Source organism: Centrocercus urophasianus, unplaced genomic scaffold, assembly GCF_019232065.1.
Source record: "Centrocercus urophasianus isolate 14NV4802_14NV808 unplaced genomic scaffold, USGS_Curo_1.0 seq_14, whole genome shotgun sequence".
NCBI lineage: Eukaryota > Metazoa > Chordata > Aves > Galliformes > Phasianidae > Centrocercus > Centrocercus urophasianus.
The window spans coordinates 49,449,446-49,471,944 of record NW_024884586.1 but is presented as its reverse complement, the minus strand read 5'-3'; the positions used below and the strand labels follow the sequence as shown (position 1 = coordinate 49,471,944).

The 22,499-nt window shown below is 41.2% G+C and overlaps 1 protein-coding gene across 3 annotated transcripts; it reads right to left on the bottom strand.

The window, feature by feature from the left end:
- Positions 1–153: 153 nt before the first annotated feature.
- On the bottom strand, positions 154–22,323 carry DLGAP5 (DLG associated protein 5). 3 transcript variants are annotated; one of them, XM_042814100.1, is made up of 19 exons: positions 22,266–22,323; positions 19,453–19,703; positions 17,752–17,960; positions 17,205–17,297; positions 15,566–15,650; positions 13,338–13,436; positions 12,158–12,228; positions 10,027–10,292; positions 9,665–9,783; positions 9,453–9,582; positions 8,992–9,077; positions 8,381–8,541; positions 7,767–7,859; positions 6,024–6,243; positions 4,778–5,009; positions 4,378–4,435; positions 2,742–2,853; positions 2,258–2,307; positions 154–1,363 (listed from the first exon to the last, which is right to left on the bottom strand). In XM_042814100.1, exons 2-19 carry the CDS (start codon positions 19,691–19,693, stop codon positions 1,241–1,243), a joined length of 2,448 nt encoding a protein of 815 aa, XP_042670034.1. In that variant the 5' UTR covers positions 19,694–19,703; positions 22,266–22,323; the 3' UTR covers positions 154–1,240. The 3 variants fall into 3 exon arrangements, with proteins under 3 accessions (XP_042670034.1, XP_042670036.1, XP_042670037.1); XM_042814102.1 differs by lacking the exon at positions 22,266–22,323 and adding an exon at positions 22,156–22,189; XM_042814103.1 differs by lacking the exon at positions 22,266–22,323 and adding an exon at positions 21,385–21,434.
- Between the last annotated feature and the right edge of the window lie 176 nt (positions 22,324–22,499).

The window sequence follows — 22,499 nt, the reverse complement described above, 5'->3', positions numbered from 1 at the left end:
GTTGGAGCTTTGTGATCCTTGAGGTCCCTTCCAACCCGGGCCGTTCTGTGAAGAGCTCTTACTGACTTGCCTTTTATCTTTTTGAAGCTATCTATAAAACCAAAAGTTCATTCCAGCACATTAACCTGGGTCAGGTCAGCTTCCTCCATTTATTTCAGTGCTATCAGTACACAACTTCCAAGTCAGAACTGCAGTCAAACAACAAAGCCCCACATGTAACAATAATGCCTTCTGCTGAAGGGTTTGTGTGGCATTTGCTTAGCTGACAATAAAGGCCAGTGGAAGAATGTGTGCAGCACACAAAGAACAGCATCACAAGAAGCAGGCTGATCAGGCACCTCTTAAAAATATAAGAACTGGAGGTACTCTACTACATATAAACTCCATGTTGGAGTAGCAGGAACTGGCACACTCCTTGTGCTTAAATAGATAGTCCAGATGAGAGAAAGATGCGAGGGATAGCTGAGGTTAACAGCCAAATGTTCAAGGAGACTGGTTAAGGGACTGCCAGACGAAAAAGAAAATGGAATTTAGCTTGAAGGTACTTAATGACACAGCTCAGCACTGAGCATCTTCAAAAATCCATCCCTATTAACACAGTGTAAGGAATAGATATTATCTGGTTTTGAAATGCTTCGTAACAGCAGAAATTCAAGCAAGTGATTGTTAGGCAATAGGAAAAATCCCACAGGAAAGGAAAGAATCTAACCTCATCCCATCTGCTGATTAGGTGCAGTTAATGCACAGAGTACTGGAGCTAAAGGCTGCAACAGCACTGAATACAAAACAGTGCTTTGGGGTAGATAACAGGCACCTCTGGAGGTGCCCTCATCACAAATGGAGATAGGAGCAGCTAATGGAACATGTCTGTTACACAACCCATATCCCATCTCTCATAAAAACAACTCACGAAGTAATTAAGGTCAAGACAGAAGAGATTTAAGGTGGACAGTTTTATAACTCGAAGGAGACAACAAATACATGAAATTATAAACAAATAAGAATATTTCAGAATATTTCATTGGATGCAGGAGGCAAAGCCAGCAAACTGCACAGCAATATGCACAGTGCAGTGACTGCACCACTGCTCACGGCAGATGTGTTACCAAGTTTTCTATCAAGTTCCACTCGAAAATACCACAGGTGTCACAAAGAACACAGCTCAGGGGTTGCAGATGGTGTTCCAGACAGCTTCTGTTTTCTACTGAATAGAATTTACTCATTTCAAATTTCCAGTCATTCATTTTTCTCCAGAGGGAGAAAGAGGAGAAAATACAATCAGGTCACTGAACGTTTCAGCTGCTGTGAACTTCTGGAGGTTGTTCTTGACTGGAGTGAAGGGAAGCTCAGCATCCAGCATGGGCTATGGGAGAAATCAGTGGGAAATAAGCACTCAAAAGCAACTGGTGTCTGCTCTACAAAACAGCACTGCCAGGGCACACAAAACAAGCTAATGGCAAATCCCCTATGGGCACACTGCAGCTTCACAACACGCACAGCAAAGACCTGCCAGGGAAATCTGAAACCCTTCCTGAAATGCACAGCAGTTTGGTGGATGCAGAAATGCTCACATCCTTGTCTTTATGTGGTGCTTGGAGCTGTGCATGTCGCTTTGAAGAAGTCATTCACCACTTCCAGTTCCATGGCCTTCCTAAGGAATCCTGCAAGCTTATTTCTAGGCAGAAAATAAGGAACCAGTAGGTGGTCCTTTATGAAGGCAGTCATTACTTAATGCAGTAATCTATAAGTTAAAGAGGATTTTTTTTTCTATTTGAGAGCAAGAAAGCTGGGCAACCAAGTTCTTTTATCTGCTTGAAAGCTTTCGTACAGCTGTTTTTCCTTGCTGCACCTTGCTTCTGTCTGCAGAAGATAAAACTATAGAGATGGGAAGGAACAGAGCTGGAAAACTCCAAGTAACTGCAAGGAAGAGGTCAGGTGGTTCATTATGTTAGTAAATATCTACAAGGAAATCCACAAGAAAAGTCATTTTAGTGATCAGCCTAAAGAGATCAGTCATTCTTCTGTTACAAGTCTCAATTTGTCCTGTGTTTGATGTGTGCAACAAGGAATGAGTGTGAGCCAGGACAAGGGGACAGGAATTGTGGCCTGCATTTATTAGAGTAAGCTGTGTGCTTTGGTTTGATAACATCACCCTCCAGAGCTTAATTTACTTCATGTAGAAACTGATTCTGCAGAAAAGGTTAATGGTATTGTTAACAAGCAGACTGTAGCCAAATAAACTGAAAGGTCAACTTACTGTATCTGAAGGATTTCTGTCAATGGAAGCCAAATCTCTCAAGAAAATGTCTGAAAAATAAGAACACTTTGTTATTTTCTTCTGAGGGTTAGGCTGATATTGCTAAGGCTGAAAAAACAGTATTGTTTCCTGCATTTACTGAAGCAAAACAGATCAGCTGGCAACTACTTCTACTGCAAGCCTCTTCTAGCAGCTTTCTGCTTCATGTACCACAGGGCAACTACATAGAAAAGCCATGGGAACTGTTTGATCATGTGCAGAGCACAGATAAGTCATCTAACAAACACAGGTTTTGCTACAAGCACTCACAGACTCACAAAGCTACAACAGCAGTGATTTCAAAGAGTAATATTTAGACTATAAAGTCTGTAGAACAAACATAAGAACCCAGCAATACCACAGACTGCAACAGCTTGAAGATGTGTACCCATCTGATGCATTTTTGGTTCCCCAGGCTGAGTGAAGCTGAACCCAGTGCACGTACCCTTCTCTGGGCTGCACATGGTGGGATCTTGGCCCTGTTGCTCTGGAGCAGACAGTTCCATCTCTTCCATGTCATCCACTGCTTTTAATTCACTGCTACAGTTTTCCAGCACCTGAAAAAACAGGAATTTTAACTGTTCCCAACCCTCTGTAGAGCTCAGATGTCAGCTGTGTTTGCTTCCCAGAGAGCCAGAAGCAAAACATCAGTGCAATCAGGACATAAAGCAGTTTGAATGACACCAGGAAGCTTCCTTTTCTGTTTTGTCTGTTGTAAAAGGCACTTTGGTAGCTTTGATGCAGCAAGCACAAAGGAGAAGAGGTGGCCAGGACATTCAAGGGAAGCGAGTTTACAAAAACCAACACATCTGTATTGTGTTAAACAATTCATACATGACATCTACAGGTCTCACTGGCAATTTAGGAGAGAGAGCTTTTGAACTTGAGCTTGTACAAAGGTCAGGAAAAGCAAAGCTGTGAGCTTAACACTGCGATTTATTTCCCATGAACTGTTTGCCAAGCACCCTTGTAAATGGGATTATCTTTTAAAGAGTATATAAGGAAATTCCTCCACAAATGGATTTTGAACTTAAAGTGACAAAAAGCATTCTGAGGTTGTTCTCTTGTGAGACTTTACCTCAGAAAAATACCACCAGCAATACCAAATGTTAGATTGCCAGATTCCCCAGATAGTAGCATCACCAATTCCTCATGTGACTTGTAAAAGCAGCAGAAAAAAAAGAAGAGGAGCAAACAGTAACAGACTTTAAAACACAAGCATGTACACGTGCACATGTACGTATATATAAAGACTGCTGCAGCAATGTACAGATCCAAGAAGTAACAAACATGAAGACCCTAGATTCCCAATGAAAGGAACTACTGTGGAGGCTGCATTCTGGACTTTAATGGCTACTCAGAAGCTGGCATGTCACCAAGCCCACAGACACATCAGGACTCAGATTCCCAAACTCTGATGCCTGTGTTACCAACAATGCTCTTGCTGCACCTTTGAACAGTTTAACAGCCTCGTGCTTTGATGTGGCAACAGAGACCCAGAGAGCTAGAGACTATTATTCCTTTCAGGCTTAGCCCCCCAAATGCAAATCCATTTAAAAATTCACACCAGAAAAACAGGAGGGGGCTTGAAGGAGCAGTGCTGGGACAAGTGATGAGCATCATACAGCAGAGCCAACAAGAGCTCCAAAAGGTAGCTCCAAAAATAGAGAGAATGCAAGAAAGCTGCAGCAGTCCTAATCTGTGTCCTACAGAACAGGAAAAAGCCTCATCCTGAGGAACACCAAAGGTACTTTGAATGTTTGATCAGATACCCAGGAACCCAGGGCTAATAAAAACCAACTGTGAAACCAGCAGATCAGGTTTGGGCATTTGGGCACCCTTATCCTGAGTGGGACAGGGCAAGAAAGAAGCAAGTGGAAAAGCTTTGAACACAGTGCTGAATTTCCTCAGGCATTGAAAGCTGCTGCAATAGGTAGATTTGAAGCATCAAATCACTGTTCTGCACACAAGCATGATGAATCAAGGTGCCTACCCACTTAAGATGTGAATATCTGTCACTCTGCCTTCAGCTAATAGTAGAAAGATGTTTGAAGGACATACATGAACTAAGCATGACTTACCCAGGTGCCCTCTGCTGCACCAGCAACAGGATTGTGTTCTTCTGCAGCTGGGGAAATGCTGAAAGAGAAACAACAATCTTTTAATTCTTCTCAATCAAAAGATTGCGACGTGCACAATTGATTTGAAATGAGCTCTCCAACTGTGTTTGCTGGTTTGGCACAAGTCAGCTATATAAAGTTTTCTGGACAAAAAAATCCCAAACTCCTAGCCTGCAATGAGATGACATTTGGGCAGAGCTCTTAACGTCTGCTTGAGGGATGGAAAAGACAGAATGACTTCACAACCTTTGTCCCTCCCCCACCGAAAGAAGGTTAACACTTAATGGACATTAATTCTTCTAATTGAAACTGGACAATTATTTGCACCAAGCTCAATTAACAGCTGCCTGAACGTGGCTACCTTTGTTCAAGAAAACCACCAGGGAGAGTTGTTTCAGTGGGACATGGGTGCACTTCCAAACGCTGTGCTGGGGGGCAGCCTTTGAGCAGTGGTGTCGTTTGTTTTGCAGTTGTGTCCTCAGGGTTACAAGGCACAGAGCTGCCCTGCAGCAAAGCTCTTCTGGATGATCTTGGAGCTGTCAGACCTTCCCAAGTCTGCTGCCCTGATCTGCGAGGTGTCTTTGAAAGTGAACCTGAAAAAGAGCATTTAAAGCTTAGTTACAACAGCAATTTCCAGAGGATGGAATGGTTAGGATTCTAGCTAGTAACACTCTACTTTTTCTTGTGTGTTTTACATAAATATTATATTTGCTCTGTACACTGCAAGCAGAAATTGAAAAAATGATGTGGTGGCAACCACAGCAATTAGTTACAAAGCTACCTGAACACCAGCTAAGCAATTTAGCACTACTACTCTTCACACAGAACCTGAAACAATGAGATTTGCTGTTCTCATTAAATCTACGCAGTGGAAGCTGTTGTCATGAAACTCAATATCTCATATTATATAATTTTGATAGAATTAAAGATAAATTCCTAATTGATTTTTATAACACTCATTGAGAGAATCTTTGGAAACTTAAAATCATCTTTGGCACTTGAAATAGGGGAGAGAAGCAGCGCAACTGTCAAACCAGGATCACAGAAGGCACGAGCTCCACAGATTGCAATAAGATAAATGCCCAAATTACAGCCTTGTTTGGAGCTTCTGCTCGAGAAAGGCTTCCAGCAGCTTTCCTCGCAGATTGGAATATACTGCAATCTTGTTGCACATGAATTCTGATTACAGATGTGCTGTATTTGCAAGCTGGAAGCCAGCAAAATTTAGTTCACACTAATTCCAATTCCTATCTTACAAATAAAAGCCATCAGCCTGCACTCACTCTGAACGTGTTGCCTGCTAAGTCTAGGAATGCCCAGATGGAAATTTCATTGCTAAATGTACGTTAAGAAAAAAAATGGGTCCAACTGCTTGTAACTCTGTATCTAGGTGAAGATTTCACATCATGCTGATTTGAGCAATTATGGCAATCACGCAGAACAGTTTACTTTGGTTCCCTGATGTAACAAATCATTAGATGAAACATTAATTGTGCCTAGCACTGGAGTTATATCCAGTATAAACAGCATAATCTGTCTGCAGTGAGCTTGGTTCAAATCTCTTCAGCATTTTCAGGTCAGAGAAATAATGATTAAGCTTCACCCACCTGGAAAGCTTTTTACAGGGCTTTCAATTCTGAAAAATCCTGCTTCAAAAACCACTTTTTCTACTTCTGGTTGCTTATCCTGATACGCACTATCAGCAACTCCATCCTGCTTCATTTTATCCCTCATAGCAGCTTTCACAGCAGCAAGCCTCTTTCGGGCAGCAGTCCTTCCAGCTGCTCCCAGCTTTGGTTTACAGACCACATTTGGAACAGTCTGCTTCTGAAACAGAAAGAAAATAGAAGCTTCAGGCAAATAGCTGCACGTGAACATCCAGGAGGCTGCTGGACACAGACAGCAGCAGGCCTCTGCTAGAGACAAGATCTCTGTTTATCTCCAGAAAGTCTTGGTCTGCCATTTATCTGCCAAGGTTCATTTACAATGGCAGTTTTAAGTCAGTTTCTCACACCAAGTTCTCAGCTCACAAATACTTCGTATAAATTTTCCTTAGTGCTTTCTCTACCTGCTGTAGTTAACATTTTTGAAAAGAGTGGGGTGCAGGGACTCCTAGTGGCACGGACATAAAGTAACTCATGGGCAGACACTCGTTAAGCAGTGAAGTCTCTCCTGGCATTCATATTTCAAAGGAAGTTTTGTGTCGTGTACAGTAACTACAGTTGAGACATTTATGGTCAGCTGATGTAAGACTACACTTCCTCCAGTTCCACGTTTGGAGTTTCTTATTGATCACATCATTGTTATGATCAGTTGAGCAGTCTCGAGGAATGGCATGGAGTTCAGGCAATGTGAATATGATTCTTAATGCTGATTAATGCTGAGTGATTAAGAACAGCTACATATTGCTTGGAGAAGAGAAAGCTCCAGGGAGATCTCATTGTGCCCCTCCAGTACTTGAAGGGAACGGATAAACAGGAGGGGAATGGCTGTTTGAGGGTGGATGGTGATAGGACAAAGGGGAATGGCTTTAAACTGAGACAGGGGAGGTTTAGATTGAATATTAGGAGGAAGTTTTTCCTCCAGAGGGTGGTGAGGCACTGGCACAGGTTGCCCAAGGAGGCTGTGGATGCCCCATCCCTGCAGGCATTCAAGGCCAGGCTGGATGTGGTTCTGGGCAGCCTGGGCTGCTGGTTGGCGACCTGCACACAGCAGGGCTTGGAGCTGGATGAGCACTGTGCTCCTTTGCAACCCAGGCCATTCTGTGATTCTATATTCCAAACCAAAATGTCAATAAAATAACCTACATTAAAGCCTATTCTGCAATAACCAATCCCACATTTGGGGCAGTGTCAGACCTATTAATGCTCAGAGGATTAGCTGCCCATGGTCCTACCTTAATAAGTCACCTTTATCACTTAGCACTCACTGCTTCAAACTGCCAGGCACTTCTAAATTCCTGTGACACATCATTGCCAACACTGGTAGCTCAGAGAAAATGTTTCACATCCAAAGGGTAAATTTCTGTTCCAAATTTAACTCATTTGCCTTACTAACAAAGAGTTCAAGGACTCCATGAGCCATTGCTAATTCTCAGCTCTAATCTTCCCAACAGAAAGGAGCATCTAGTACCAAAAGCACCAATTCTGAGCACACATGCAAGATGCAAGGAAGGAAGGTGAAATTTGAGAAGAATTTCGCTGGACTTTTTGATCACCACCAACATCTATAAGCAGGGCATTAAAAGGAACTTTCATTTATGAAAAGTATTCAGCACTCCAACAGCTTACCAGTTATTTTAAATATCTCAGTACATCGTTGTATCTGAATGCTTTAGGAGCCATACGTACCTTGACAGCTTCTTTGCCTGGTACAGCAATTGGTTGCCATTTGTTATCTTGAAGCTTCTGCAGATTATCAAATTTCTTATTCACATCTTCAATCTATTGGAAATCCCAGAGAAGTCCAACTTTAGTTTACAAGATTTACAACATTCACACACACAAAAAACCACTGGTTTAGGAAGTAGATGAAATGAACAGCCATGCTTATATTTGTTAAATACTTGTGCTTCAAACACCAAAGCAAAAGCTTTGCAATGGGGTTGGACTCCATGACCTCTAGAGGTCCCCCCCATGCCCTACAATTCTGTGATTCTGAGTAAACCAGCAGATGACCAGAAGAAACCTGAACTGCCCCCAGAGATACAGCAAGCCTAAGTAAGACATCTTTTTCCAGTAACTGGTTCTACAAAAGATTGCTTAACTGGTCCATGAAGTGTAAAACCACAGCATACCAGCTGGTGCTATTCACCGTTACAAAACGTTAAGCAAGGACGCATATTTTTAACAGGAAAAAATATCTGAGTCTGAATATTCAAATGAATAAAACAGATTCACTGCATTGTTTGTAAATACCTCCATCATGTGTATTTATTACAGTAGGCAAACCTGCAAGGACACACCTGAAAATTAATCATATCCCAAAATCCATCCAAGTCTGTACACGTCGTTTCCTTTTCACCCCGCTTGAATTCACAGTTATCCACCAGTCCTTCAAACTGTTTAAACCTTTCTGCCACAAGCAGTCTTGTCTGACCAACTGCTGTGCGGATGAGATCTTTAGCTGATGGTAACAAGAAACCAAGGGAAGAAATTAGAATATATTTAGAATATACTGGAATAAGCCATCATTCCTCAACTGATATAAATAAGTAACTGAAGAGTTTGGAATCTGCTTGCTCTTTAAGTTCAGACCTGCAATGCAGTTCACCTGCAGCCCATCTCTCCACTGAAATCCTCTAACCTTCCTTTCAAACAAAATAAAACTAAAATTGCTACCAATTCTGCAAGTCTTTGAAATAAAAAAGCACAGGCAAGTTAAAACATTTATATGTATTTCTTAAATCTCATGCATTCAGACATACTTAGACTTTACAGAAAAGCAAGAGGCACTTCAACATTAACTACCAGCAGCTCAGTATTCACTACTGTCACTTCAAACATCACACTTAAGATGTAACATTAGGAGATGAGCCTACTATTACTAATTATGCCTATCACAGCTCAGTCTTACCATCCTCTGGAATGTCCAGCTCAAGTTTTCCATCCCACTGAAGGCACTGAGACATCAGTCTTTCTGTCTCAGATTGTAGAATGTTTCTTGAAATAAATAATGAGAAAAGTAATTTGAGGATGTTCCAACTGTTGTCACTATTTGTAACTGTTAATTATTATTCCCCTTTTGCTTTCAGACAAGTTACACAGTCTTTGAGCAGAACCCATTAGATTGCTTCAGTTAAGACTAGCTGTAAGGTAATTTATATTACTTTCAAGCTTTATGTACACAGGATGGAGCATTAGTCTTCAGAATTTTATATTCTTTACTTGCACTAACAATAGGAAAGGAAAGACAGCAATGATGACCACCAAAATTGCTACTGACAGACATCAACCATCATAAGCTACTGTTTGCAAGCTGTTACTCGTTCAGGACCCAGAACAGACAACCAGGAAGGCAAACAAACAGACACAAACCTGAAATAGGGCACATCATGCTCTTGCTCTCTTATATCATCCGACTTTGTTTCAGTCACTGCCATTTCTGTAGATACAGGAACTGTTTCGTTGGATCTCTGAATGGAAGCCTCCTTATCTGATTCATTTGCTGAGAAATATGGAAGGCATTTACTCAGAATCTGGTGAAAACTAGAAAAGGTACAGTGATAAACCATACGTGAACTTGATACCTTCTCCTTGCAAACTTGTAGTCACTTGCTGTTCTTGAATGTCTTGAAGAGAAGGTGAAATCTGACTTCTTAAATTAGGCTCCTGTACCTTAGTTTCACTGGATTTTTCAACTGTATTACTAAGGGAAAAAAAAGAAAAAGAGATAAGCTTAAGAATTAAGAAATGTTGAGAAACTGACCTCAAATCTGACCAAACACACAAGACCTCAAAATTCTGAAGACTATTTTTGGTTCACACAACAACTGTGATCAGGTGTACCAACAACTTGTTACACATGGAATCCCACTACAGAAACACCACTTCCTCTGTAGCATCACAAAAGCTGCATTGCATTTTAGGTTATTAGAAGCAAGAACCTTACACTGGAGATTTGGAGAAATCCCAGAAGGCATCAGGTGATAAAAATGCATTTGCCCTAGATGGAGTCATGGGTGTAACTTTGTAGGCTGTTAGTCCTTCTAAGGGCTGAAACACAAAATTCTGTGGTGCAAAGGAGCGCGTTCTGGGTCTTCCAGGAGCAGAGTTGTTCTTTTCTACAGATGTCTGTTCCTGTTTAAGTTCTGATGCTGAACAAATCACTGGGTCCAGTGGAGCATTTTCGTTCACTTCGTGTTTAATAGGAATTATCTGCACGAACAAAAGAAGCACCATATTACCAAATCACAAGGTGTTTACTAATAGATGTTAGCAGAATTGTAAGACGACTGCTTGAAAGCCAACAAAAAAGGAACAATTTCAGGTAATTTGCTTTCTACAACTGTGTGCATGTACAGAAGTCTTGATTTACCATAGGCCAACTAGCTTTTGACACCTGCAAATCATTCTCACAGCAGGAGTAGCAATTGACTACGAGGAATGTAATAATCCACTGAAGGGGCCAGAGCAGCAGAACACCTGGCCTAGGGGAGCAGTAATTCAAACCAGCAGATGCTTCTCTCACTGTTAGAAGAAAATGCTTGAAGGTGATGAGCTCCTCAAGAGCTGAGTAGCATACTGGCTCCAAATCCAACTAGGCCTGTGGAATAATCAGTTTATATACACAACCTAACTTAAAGGCTGAAGAACAAACTAACAAAAGTTGATAAATTCTTTACCAAGAGAGTAGTGAGGTACTGGAACAGGCTGCCCAGAGAGGTTGTGGATGCCCTGTCCTTGGAGGTGTTCAAGGCAAGGTTGGATGGGGCCCTGGGCAGCCTGGTTTAGCATTTAACGTGGAGGTTGGTGGCCCTGCATGTGTCAGGGGGGTTGGAGATTCATGATCCTTGAGGTCCCTTCCAACCCTGGCCATTCTGTGATTCTGTGATAGTTGAGGAATGCAGCCCAAGAAAAGGAGAATACAAGTGCACTTAAAAGCAGAGAATGTTGTTGAAAGAGAAGGAAGTTCACATTCCTATGAGATGAGCAACAAGGCAATTGCTCAGAACGTTTCTGAGGTACCTGTATTGAGATACTGTTAGCTCAAATTAGCCCAAAGATCTGAGACTGTTTCTTGAGCAAAGATGTATCTTCAAGACACTGGAAGTTTTGTTGTACTTTAGATACCCTTGCTTGGAATGTAAGCTTTGAATTTTAACAGATTTCTTGTGGCAATATGACTAATGTTACAGCAAGGGCTTACCACCTGGCAGCATCAAGCAACTCCTGCTTGTGAAGAGATCCTTATCTGAATTAAGATACAAGTGCCTTTTACCTCCTGTCAGTGCTTGTGCACAAAGAAACCAGCTTGAAGACAATGCTTGTACACAGCTGCAGTTGCTGAAATAGAACTGGAGAAGGGAGTTGTGGGGGAAGCACTAAGTGAGAGGGAAGAGTGGAGTATAGGGAGAAGGAGAGAAACAGATGCTTCTGCACAGGACTGTCAAGGCATGAATGCATACATGAATCATTTAGGAACCTGAACTGGAGGACACACAGCATTCAAATACAGTGGTCTCTACACAGAAGCAGTAAAGTTTGGTCTGCATTTTCAGTGGGATAACAAAAGTGACCATCTTTAATTATAGCTGGGAATCTTTTCCCCTATGATATTCGCCATGTTCTCAGCATTCAAAAACTGAACATGCATTTCATCCTCAGATTCTAAAGCCTCACATTATAATTCCCTGATCACTGAAGGGATGCATTCAGAGTAAGCTGCACGAATAAACGCACCGTATGAAGTTTATAAACATTAGATACAACCAGAAAACTGAAAAAGGTCTTTTCTTTTTGTTAAGTAGTGGAAACATCATGTAAAAGATTTGTCATGCAAGATCTCAAGTTTAAATCACTGTCCAAAGCTGGAGGATTGGTAAACAAGTCATCCACACTTGCAAAGCAAATTTAGTCTTAGGTCTTAACAGTACAACAAAAATACAGTTTTGTCCCAAAATCTATTAGTGAGCTTCCTGTTACTTTGACACACGAGTAAAAGAATATTTAAGAAACATGTGCACTACTATTTTTACTGGCTCTTAAATCAGCTTTTCCATTTCAAATATTTCATGACCTACCTCTATGACATCAGGTTTGACTGCTTTCTTCTGCTTTGCTGCATTTGCTGGCTTTCTCTGTGACACGTTACCTGAAGAGGAACAAACTCCAAGTCAAAACACATCTGATTAAAAGAAGCATTTTCAAAAGATTGATGCAAAAGTCTGGTGGTTAAAGACAGGGAGAGATGGCTTTGCTTCTTGAGTGGGAGGGAGCTAAAGGGCAGATACCTAATTGCAAGTGTTCATTCAAAAGAAAACCTGGCCCAGGATTTAACAGTCTAATAAGAGATAAATCACTGGGAAAAGAGATTCATTAAGCCATTAGCCTTCACACATCATCAGGCGTTCAAAAGAGTCACCTCATTTCCTTAAAGGCTGAAGTGACTGAAGTCAAATGAGTTTAGATTGTGACTTTATGCATGGCACAGGACTTCTACAGATGGCTCAAAACCATTACTATCATAGTATGCACTTTCAACCTAGGGGTTACTTGTGTCATATACAAGAGATATTGCAGAACAGTGGAGAACACCCTGAGCATGAGATCATACTACTAAAAATATCCCCTTCATTAAACCATCAAATTCCCCTACTTGAGTAAGCAAACATGAAGAAAAAATTCCTGAGTTGGAGAATATGGGCTCCCATCTTGTCCAGACATAGCTATTCTTTATGAGTCTTATCAATCCTTAAGCAGTAATGCACCAAACTGGCAAATCTTTACCAGTCCAGTTTTTGTTCTTTCAGTCTGTAATTATTATATTGATATTGACAGCCCACACAGATGGATTTTTACAGCAAACTGCCCAACGTTGGTTTCAACATCATTATTTAAATATTCCAACAGAGGTCCAGGTGAGATTTTAAGTCATGGGTATTTGCTCATTTTCTTATGTGACAATTTAGCACTATTGCTTTGGTCTATTTATTCCAAAGAGATGCTACAAAGCAGAATGTAGTGTGCTAAGCCAGTTCAGAACAAGCTGATATGTATCTCTAGAGCAGAGTGACTGGGATAAACAAGACCCTAAAGACAACACTGTCCTGGTGTATGACTTGACAGTGAACTTAACAGCAGTGCAAATTCACACGTCGTTTCCAGTACTCAGGCACACAGCATCAGCCAGGACACCTCTGTACACCATATGAAATCCTTAGATACCAGCTACACATGGCTTATACTTACTGTCTCACTTACCAGTAGCAGCTGCAGTTGTTTTTGGCACCTGTCTAGCTGCAGAGGCAGCTGCTCTGGTGACTCTTACATTTGATGCTGTCTGGACTGAAGGCTGCAACACTAAGAAATATTAATTCCAGAGATTACAAAGCTTGCTCAGGTGATGTGTTTAAGTAGTATAATACAAAGTTTTGGTTTTGCAGTGATCAGAAAGCTGTACAAGTAACTATCAGTTGCATTAGTTTGTTAGAATCATATAATGCCTTGGGTTGGAAGGGACCCAAAGGATCATCGAGTTCCAACCTTCCTGCCACAGGCAGGGCCACCAACCAGAACCAAGGAGTGGTTTTGTCACTTCTGTGCAAGGAGTGCTAAACAAAGGCAGCACAGCTCAGCCTTGGCATCAAGGCAATGCTCTGCAGAGCCTTGACAGAAAACATCTCCATTGTACAGTAGTGCTCCCAGTGTCACGATAAGACCAACATATCAGCGTGCCAGATGCTAAGCACAAGGCTTAATGAACCCTCCTCAGTGCTCCTGCAATCACTGAGTTGACATCATCCTATCTTTCAGATGAAGCTTTCTGGAGGAATAACTGGTAGTTATCTGCACAGCTGGAATCTTAAGCAACTCTGTAACACCCAATGATGCCTTGGTCATTACAGTAAAGCATTCTAAAGTGTGAATTTATTAAACTACGTTAAAGTATCCTTTAATTTTAATCATACCTGAAATATTTTTTTTATAAAATATGACTCAAGTTCATGCACTGCCATCTTAATCATTTTCATCCATGTGTACCTTTATTTACTACCTTCAAAACCAGCAGCATTAACACGCACACAAAAATTTAACAGCTCTTGATTTCATGCTCTGCCTTTCTATATCTGCAGGAAATCTAGTAGCCCACTTGGTTACTGTTAATGATATTTGTCTCTTACAATGCTGCTCTGCTTCCCACAGAATTGCTATTTGAAAAGTTGGGAAAAAAATCACTTGCTGAATAACCATAACATTGGATTTACCCAAACAGACACTTCCCTAATGTTTTCATGCTAGTGTTTAAGCACATAATGCATAGTCTTCATTCCACAAAAGCATTATCAAATCTAGTGATCAATCTAAATTAATGTTTTAATTGTTATTCAAACACTGATGAGAAATCTGTTCAGCATTCACTGAAAGCATGAATGAAATTTATTTAAATAGACATCTGCTGCTTGCTGACTTAATTACATGGTGATGTGAAAATAACTTCACACTGAATTACAGAATATCATGTGTTAACTATTCTACATGACTTAGCATTAACAACTTGAAGCCTTGACACTGCAGCACTACCAGGAAGAATTTATTATTAAATGCATTCTCTACTTGCTTAAACAGAGATGGCTTGGGTTGGTTTTGTTTGATTTTGTTTTGTTTTCTCAAGAAATGTATGGAATCTTCACTCTGGAAGTGCAACAGCTAGACAGATACAGAAGGAGCTGTTTTGAAATATGAAAACAACAGACTGTGCTTGTCATCATGGAAGCAGACAACCACACATGTACTCAGTTACATCAGTGTGTATCAGAAGTTGGGGCTCTTGCTCCCTGTGCTGTATGCCCACGTGCTCTGCCAGAAGACTATTCTTTCTAAACCTATTTCAGTGTCACGTTATGCAACAAGTTTCACGTAGCATAACTACTGCATAGTATCAAACTTCACTCAAAATATTTACAGCTCACATAATTAGCTGTTTTGGGGGAGAGCTGTAACACCAAAATTCATATTTTACTTCTATCAGCTATCTCTTGTTTTTTCCAGTCATTTAATCTATAATGACAGCAGCAACATGTGATATTTCCCTTAGAGGTAAATAGGAAGCTCTGTATTGCTCCAGCTGTCAGACAGCTAGCAGCCATGCAATTCTGCCTATTGACCTCCTTCTCCCTTTCCTGCAGTGATAATCAGTAACCACAAGTGCATTAAATATCCTGCATTCCACCTCCCAGTCTACAGAAGCTACAAGCACATAAAATACCTACAGTCACATGATCCATAGTCTTTCAGCAGTTGCCTTTGTTCTAATTGCAAGAAACTGTCATCCTAAAAACTCTGCTGTTCCCTAAACCCCAACAACACACACTGGGGATGTTTCCTAAAAACATTCCTTGCCTCACTCTCACAGTGCTACGACTACTGGCTCAAAAGAATAACAGCCATGTCCTTTCAGACCCAGATGTGGGCCCGTTCTAGTTTCATACCTTTGCCCTTTGCAGCCATTTTCTCTGTGCTCATCTGCTTACGTGCTGCTTGTGTGGGGCGCACGCTCTGCCCATTGGCACAGACCTACAAAGGAACATCACATTTCATGAAGCACCAGGATTGCCAAAGTGAAGTAGCCCAGCTTCTTTCCTCATCTTGCTCTCCCAGGCTCCAGTAAAACAAAAGGCAGGTAATTTAGAACCAAGGTATTTGTTTTACAAAGGTTTTACAAAGGTAAAAATGCCAGAGATATTAAGGATAACTAAAATAGCTCATTTCAGATATTAAAATACCAACTAATTAAGATTTTATCTAACAGAATGAAGAAAATTACTCAGTTTACTCTGAAAGTAGATGGTAATTATTGTTGCATCTTGGTACATATTGTGTGATCTAAAAGCCACTTTTCAGGAAAAAAAAGATCAGAATTAACTCAGTTCTCCCTTCACGCAGCCAGGATTGGAAACCTTCCAAATGCATTCAAATTACATAAGGCAAGATTGCTAGATGCAAATTATAGCTCCTTTTGCAGATTACTGCAGATGACATTCCTCAGAAAGCCTACTTTTTAATACAAATAAAACCACAAGCCTATCAAGATTCCTAGTAAAATATGCCAACAGTGAATTGATTCCAACTTTTAGCAGTAAAGATTAATCATGGGTGATAGCTACAGTAATTGCTTTCCAACAACATACATCTTCATTTATAAGGCTTGAAGGCTGCAGCATTAAATGGAAGACTGCACAACTGCTATGTCTTCTTGGACTTCTAGCCACTGGTTTTACTTATTTATTATCCAAAATAGGTGGAAAGTACAAGACAAAGATCTTCTTGCATAGGGAATTCTCAAAATAAAACAGCTTCATACCCAGCTTGTTGAAAATAATGCATTTGGCAGTGATAGTCTTACATACATTAATGTGGGGTAAAATATTCTACAAGTTAGGTATTTCATCGGTATGAAATTAAGATGCCAAATCAATAAGATTTCAGATCTGTCACTACAGGCTCCATGCAATCAAATGTATGGGGTCTGATGGACATCTCAATCACACACCATTAAACAGGTAGCTAAATAAGATGGCATAACATACAATAATGCTTTCAGGTTGAATTTTAAGAACAAGTGCTCTTCCCCACTGTGAGAGCAAAAACGTACAGTGTGTAACAAGCAGTCCATTTACTGGGTTCAACTTTCTGAAGCTGCAGTGAAATGCAGAAGAACTGACTTCATAGTCTGCATTCACAGAAGACTTTCTGCGGCCAGGAGAGCTTCACAGGTTCTCCAAGCCAAAGTATTTACTTTCAGTCTCATTACTGCCTCTATTCTTACTTGCATTCCTTGCTGACTGCAATAATATTTCACAGGGAAAAAGGAATCTGAAAGATCATTGCACTTTTCTCTGTATTGACTCAATCAAACTCTGTAGCTCAGTTCAACACAACGCTCAAATCACCACAATAAATTCTATCAGCTTGCTGAAAGCTTTTCTGACCTAATCTGCCCTTTTCATCAGGAAAACCTGCTTGGAGGTATCATTTTTCACGTCAGAATACAACCCTGATTTACATGCTCAAGAATAATAGCATCTTTTTCTCCCAATTTATTCACTAAAGTTCATTTAAGAGACAAACCGTAGAGGGCTTCAATGCAGTTGATATCGCAGCCTTTTCTGTTTGGTTCTTGGCCTTTGATCGAGTAATCCTCTCAGAGAAAGCAGGAGCTGCCTGGAAACATTCCCCAGGAAACAAGGTTAACATACTCCTTTCTCTCCCTGCCATCACTGCCAGAGTGAGCAAGAAGCCTAAGTTAGGTAAAGCAACAAGCCTTGTGCACTTGATAGTCAAAACATATCGAGTGAGTGATTTGAAAAAGTCAGATGGACTGAATACAAACAAGTTACCAGTTCCAAAACAGCTTAGCTCTTTTATTTGCAGGTGAATCACTATTTTTTGAGCTGAGGCCATAGTCACAACTACAAAAATTAACACAGCTCTTATATTTCTTGCTTTGTTAAAAAAAGAATGAAATTACTCCCTTACCATTCCTTATTACAAAATATTTATGAATTCTTTATACTATATTTACTTCACATAACTTGCATAAAACTTACATAACCATAAATTTTAATGTCATACACTACATAAGATTCATTTAGAAATTTAATGTTACTCTCATTACCTTTTCTTTTGGCTTTGTTGTTGTGGGAACTTCAGGTGCAAGTGAAAGAAATCCACATGCAGTAGGTTTATATAACCCAACTTTAAACACACCCTTTTTTGCTTTTTCTCTTTGTTCTTTCAGTTTTCGGAGCTCCTTCTCTTCTTTATAGCGTTGAAGCATTTCCCTGCGTTCATTCACCCTCTTGGTGGCTGCATCTGTAGATTGTTCTGAGGTAAAGACAGACATCATTTATTACATTGGAGATATTTTTCATCCAAGTCAAAGTCAGAAACTAAGCAAGTTGGAGAACTGCTAGACAAATGTTCCAAGATCCAAGATGAACACACCAGGTCGGCAAGAAGAGTACAAGGATGTGGAAGTTTTAGAGCGGGTCCAGAGGAACGCCATTAAGATGATCAGAGGGCTGGAGCACCTCTCCTGTGAGGAAAGGTTGGGGGAACTGGGCTTGTTCAGCTTGGAGAAGAAAAGGCTCCAGGGAGACCTCATGGTGGCCTTCCAGTACTTGAAAAGTGCATAAACAGGAGGGGGAACGGCTGTTTGTGAGGGTGGATGGTGAGAGGACAAGGGGGAATGGCTTTAAACTGAGACAGGGGAGGTTTAGGTTGGATATGAGGAGGAAGTTTTTGAGCCAGAGGGTGGTGAGGCACTGGCACAGGTTGCCCAAGGAGGCTGTGGATGCCCCATCCCTGCAGGCATTCAAGGCCAGGCTGGATGTGGCTCTGGGCAGCCTGGGCTGCTGGTTGGTGACCTGCACACAGCAGGGGTTGGAGCTGGATGAGCACTGTGCTCCTGTGCAACCCAGGCCATTCTAGGATTCTATAAAAGTGCTGCAAGTTCATGCCATTCTGTAGTGTACAGGCTGCTCCTGCAAGGCTATTAGTACTAAAGTAAACACTTAGGCATTAGATTGTTGATTAGCTGTTTTGTACCAGCTTCTCTATTGAAATACTTGCATGGACTGTATGGCCATGTTCAATGAGTTGCAGTCAACTCTACAGTTGTGTAATTATCACTGGAAGCTGAAGATCAAGTCAGCTTTAGATAACAAATACTGAAGTCTGCTGGAAGCTCAGACTAAGTGACATGAAATGTGAGAGAACAAAACCTTGTGATGTGTCTGTCTGGAAAAACAAAACAAACCTACTGAATGTTAAAGTTCATCAAAGGCTGTAATTTCTCAAGTCATGTATTTGATGTGATTCCATAGGGATTTGAGTCTTTCCTTCAATTATTTTTTCCTATCAAAATACTGAAGGTGGAGAACACTTTGATACCTTTAAAGAGTTACTTAGTTCTTTAGCCATCAGCACACAGAAGAGCCACACAGGCAGAATCCAGAACGTGCAAGACTCGTTTTCCCAGAGAAAGGAGGAATTGACAAAAAGAGGCAAATTAAAAATAAAATTGTAAGATACATTGCCAATTTCTAACCATTCTTAAAGCCTGTGACAGATAGCAGTTTTACAGAGATGAGATTATAAATCGAAGGTTCACTTCTTGAATAACAAAGCCATCCTAGTGAGTATTAACAGCACAATGCATCCTTCCTTAGGAGGCTGTGGACAAAATTAAGTAAAGACTAAAAACAGTCCTGGAGTCATAAAGGATGTTATTAAGTCTATTTTCTTGATAGTTATAAATTAAAACATGGAGACCACATTTAACAAATTAAAAAGCTATATAACAGGCTTTACTTACTCTGTTTCAAACTGCTGTTCTCCTGTGAGCACGTTTCGCTTGCCCCACTTCCTTGAGAAATCCCCCTCGTTTTTGACACCTGAACATTGACATCTGTCAGTCCAAACTGTCTGCCCTTTTCAAACAACTTGTGTCTGCTCTCCTTTTGGAGCATGGATTTTCTGCGAGCAACTTTCGTTCTGATGGTTTCTGTGCTCAAATCCTTTTTGTACCGACTGACAAAGTGGGAGGTAGCAGCCATCTTGATTATCCTGGACAAAAATGGTAACGACAGGAAAAAAGGAGACAAGGTTTGTCGTGCCCTTTTTATTCGAGTTTGTATGTCACAAAGATAGATCTAGCTTCTTCATTGCTGCATTTGCTCTGGTACATGTACAAATGACAGTTTCAGCAATGACTCTTCATTTTATGTAGTCAAGGTGCTTGTTTGCTTGCTAAGTAATCAACAACTCTGAGAAAGAATTAGCAGGGAAGGCTTTGTCACTGCCAGGGACTGACTAGCCTGTTTTCAACACAGATGTTTTTCTCGTTAAGGAGACAAGCAAGCAAATGACAAGGTTGTAGGACAATACTTGGAAGCAACATTGCCACTAAGCATTTACTTTATGCCCTATCTGATGGCAAGGCATTTTTGTCATGCATCAGAGTATTTGGCTCTGGTTCCTAATTGAGTTTCCAGGATGCAACTGTAACACAATAGCATTTATTTCCAGCAGGATTTCTGCCTACCTTTTTAACTTGAGGAAGACCTGATGAAAGCAACAGTTGATCTGTACATGCTGTGCTTACTGCAATGCAAAAAGCACGAATCCCTGCACCCTACTGAAGCCTTTTTGAGAGTTCTCATGCTTCTGGGGAGGGGAATATAAGGTGAGTCTGTGCTCTGGGGCTGGCAGTGGCAGCTCCTTGTGCCCAACTTCATGGCAGTAGCTATGCCCAGAATAACTCACACATCACCAGCAGGGCTTGCACAGCCATTTGGAAGGGCTTGGGATAGATATTAGAGACAATGAATGAGTCAGAAATCTATATGGCTATGCTTTGCATCTTTTTCTCCCCGATATGCTTAGCACTGCAGGAGGACAAAACAGCTTAAGGAAGTTTAAATGATCAAATGGAAATGAAAAAGCAAAACTCAGCTTAAAGTACCCAAGTCAGAGACCAGATGTCTTCCATATGATCCTGGAAGCACGTCCTGGTGCATGTCAGTACCAACTGATTGGTTAATATCTTCCATTGGTTAATGTCTTTTCATTTTATGTTCCAACTTTCAGAAATTCATTAAAGATGCCAGTTAAGGATTGCAAATGACCAGATGGAGTCTACCACAGTTCACAGGTCATATTTACCCCAATTTACAGGTAAGCAATTAAGGAATGTTAATCCATGAACTTCTCCAATAATCATCTTTGGGCTGATCTTGTTAGTAGTTGCTATGGTGTTACTAAAAGCCCTTCAGAAAACAGTTAGTGGAAGTATACCTCTACTCTCTACCTCCTACAATAGGCAGTTTTTTTATACCCACCAAAAGAAAACCATTCTTAAAAGCAGCAGTTACCATCAAGACCCTACAGCCATCCTCTGTGGACATCACAGTGGTGAAGATGATAATATTAAAGATTTGAGAGGCTCAGCCAAGAAGTTTATCCAAACTAAACAGACATTTCTTTCAACCAAAAGCTAGCTGTCTGTGTATGATCCCAACTGCTCACTTCTGAGCCTGGTCTGCTGGTTGGCGACCCTGCACATAGCAGGGGGTTGAAACTAGATGATCATTGTGGTCCTTTTCAACCCAGGCCATTCTAAGATTAATACAGGGTGCATCAATCCTGTAAGAGCCATCCCTCCAGACTCCCACCTTACTTGATTCCTCCTTAGAACTGTGACACCTAGCAAGCTACTCGAGGAGTCCGTCTGCCCAAGGATGGGTACCTGGCTTTGTTAACATCAGAGTGATTCTCTCCTTATCTCTTTAATTACTCTGTAGCAGCACTTAGGCTTGGGTATCTGCAAAGAACAGGGGAGCAAAGTAGGGAGATGCCATTCAAACGTACCAAAGTATGAGCAGAGATCATGAAGCTTCTGCCTGAGCTGTCAGAAAAAATACATGCTATTATACACAGGGAATCCTCAGGACTCCGACAATTTATAGGTCAAATTTCCAATGTTTGAGTCTCCTTATCTGTTCTCTACAAACACAGCAGCCTATCCAGACTGCACGCATGTTTTTTAAATTGTGGAAGGTACCAGAGCCATACAGTAGCTGTTAGGTATCAGGCAAGCTTACAAAAACCTGGCAAAGATTTTAACACATTTCAAGGACTTTCTTGCTTTGTCTTCCATTTTAAGAAAGTGTGGCTCCAGCTATTGTACTATAGGCTTTCTTAGGTCCTTCTGCCACGGATAAGCATTAACAGCAAACTTCTAAGCTTTTTAAGATTAAAAAAAAAAGCTTTTTTAAGCTTTTTAATTGCTTTTGAGCAATTAATCTTGCAGACACGATCGTGAGAAACCTGAAGAAAACAAATGCAATGTAGGTAGAGACAGATTCCCCACTCACTTTTAACACAAAGATGCCCTCATCCCACATCCTGGATTGAGAAAGGCCAGGAAGAAAGCAGTAGTCTGTTATAGCCCCAGTGCTTACAGATTACAGCAAACACAAATAACATTTTAAAGTCGGAACGCGGCCCAATTCAGGACCTGGATCCTCGGGGACTACAGCAAACCGCACACCGCCTCCCAGCTCCCCCTGAGGGCTGCCTCAGGTTCTCCGTCCCGATGCCATTCCCGCGCTGCCAGCCCCGCCATACCTTGCCGAGCGCGCCGCTCCGCTTCCCTCAGCGCTGCCGCCTCCACTCGCTTTCAAATTTCACCTGACGCCTCTGATTGGCTAGCTCCGGCCAATCACCGGGCTTTCATTGGCTCCCTCCTAACGGACGGTTGATGGGCAGAGCCTAACTCGCGTAGTGAGCTGTTTACTGGTCAGCGTCATCGCCGTGCTTGATGCCCATTGGCTGCGCTGAACATTGCCCCACCCCGCGCTT

What these genes read in the sequence shown, in the direction of transcription:
- DLGAP5 (XM_042814100.1), bottom strand. Translation starts at nt 19,693, where the DNA reads ATGGCTGCTACCTCCCACTTTGTCAGTCGGTACAAAAAGGATTTGAGC. An exon ending in CAGGCAAAGAAGCTGTCAAG is followed by an intron (nt 6,244 to 7,766) that starts GTACGTATGGCT and finishes TTTCTGTTTCAG; the next exon opens with AAGCAGACTGTTCCAAATGT. An exon ending in GGTGGTTTTCTTGAACAAAG is followed by an intron (nt 4,436 to 4,777) that starts GTAGCCACGTTC and finishes TTTCTCTTTCAG; the next exon opens with CATTTCCCCAGCTGCAGAAG.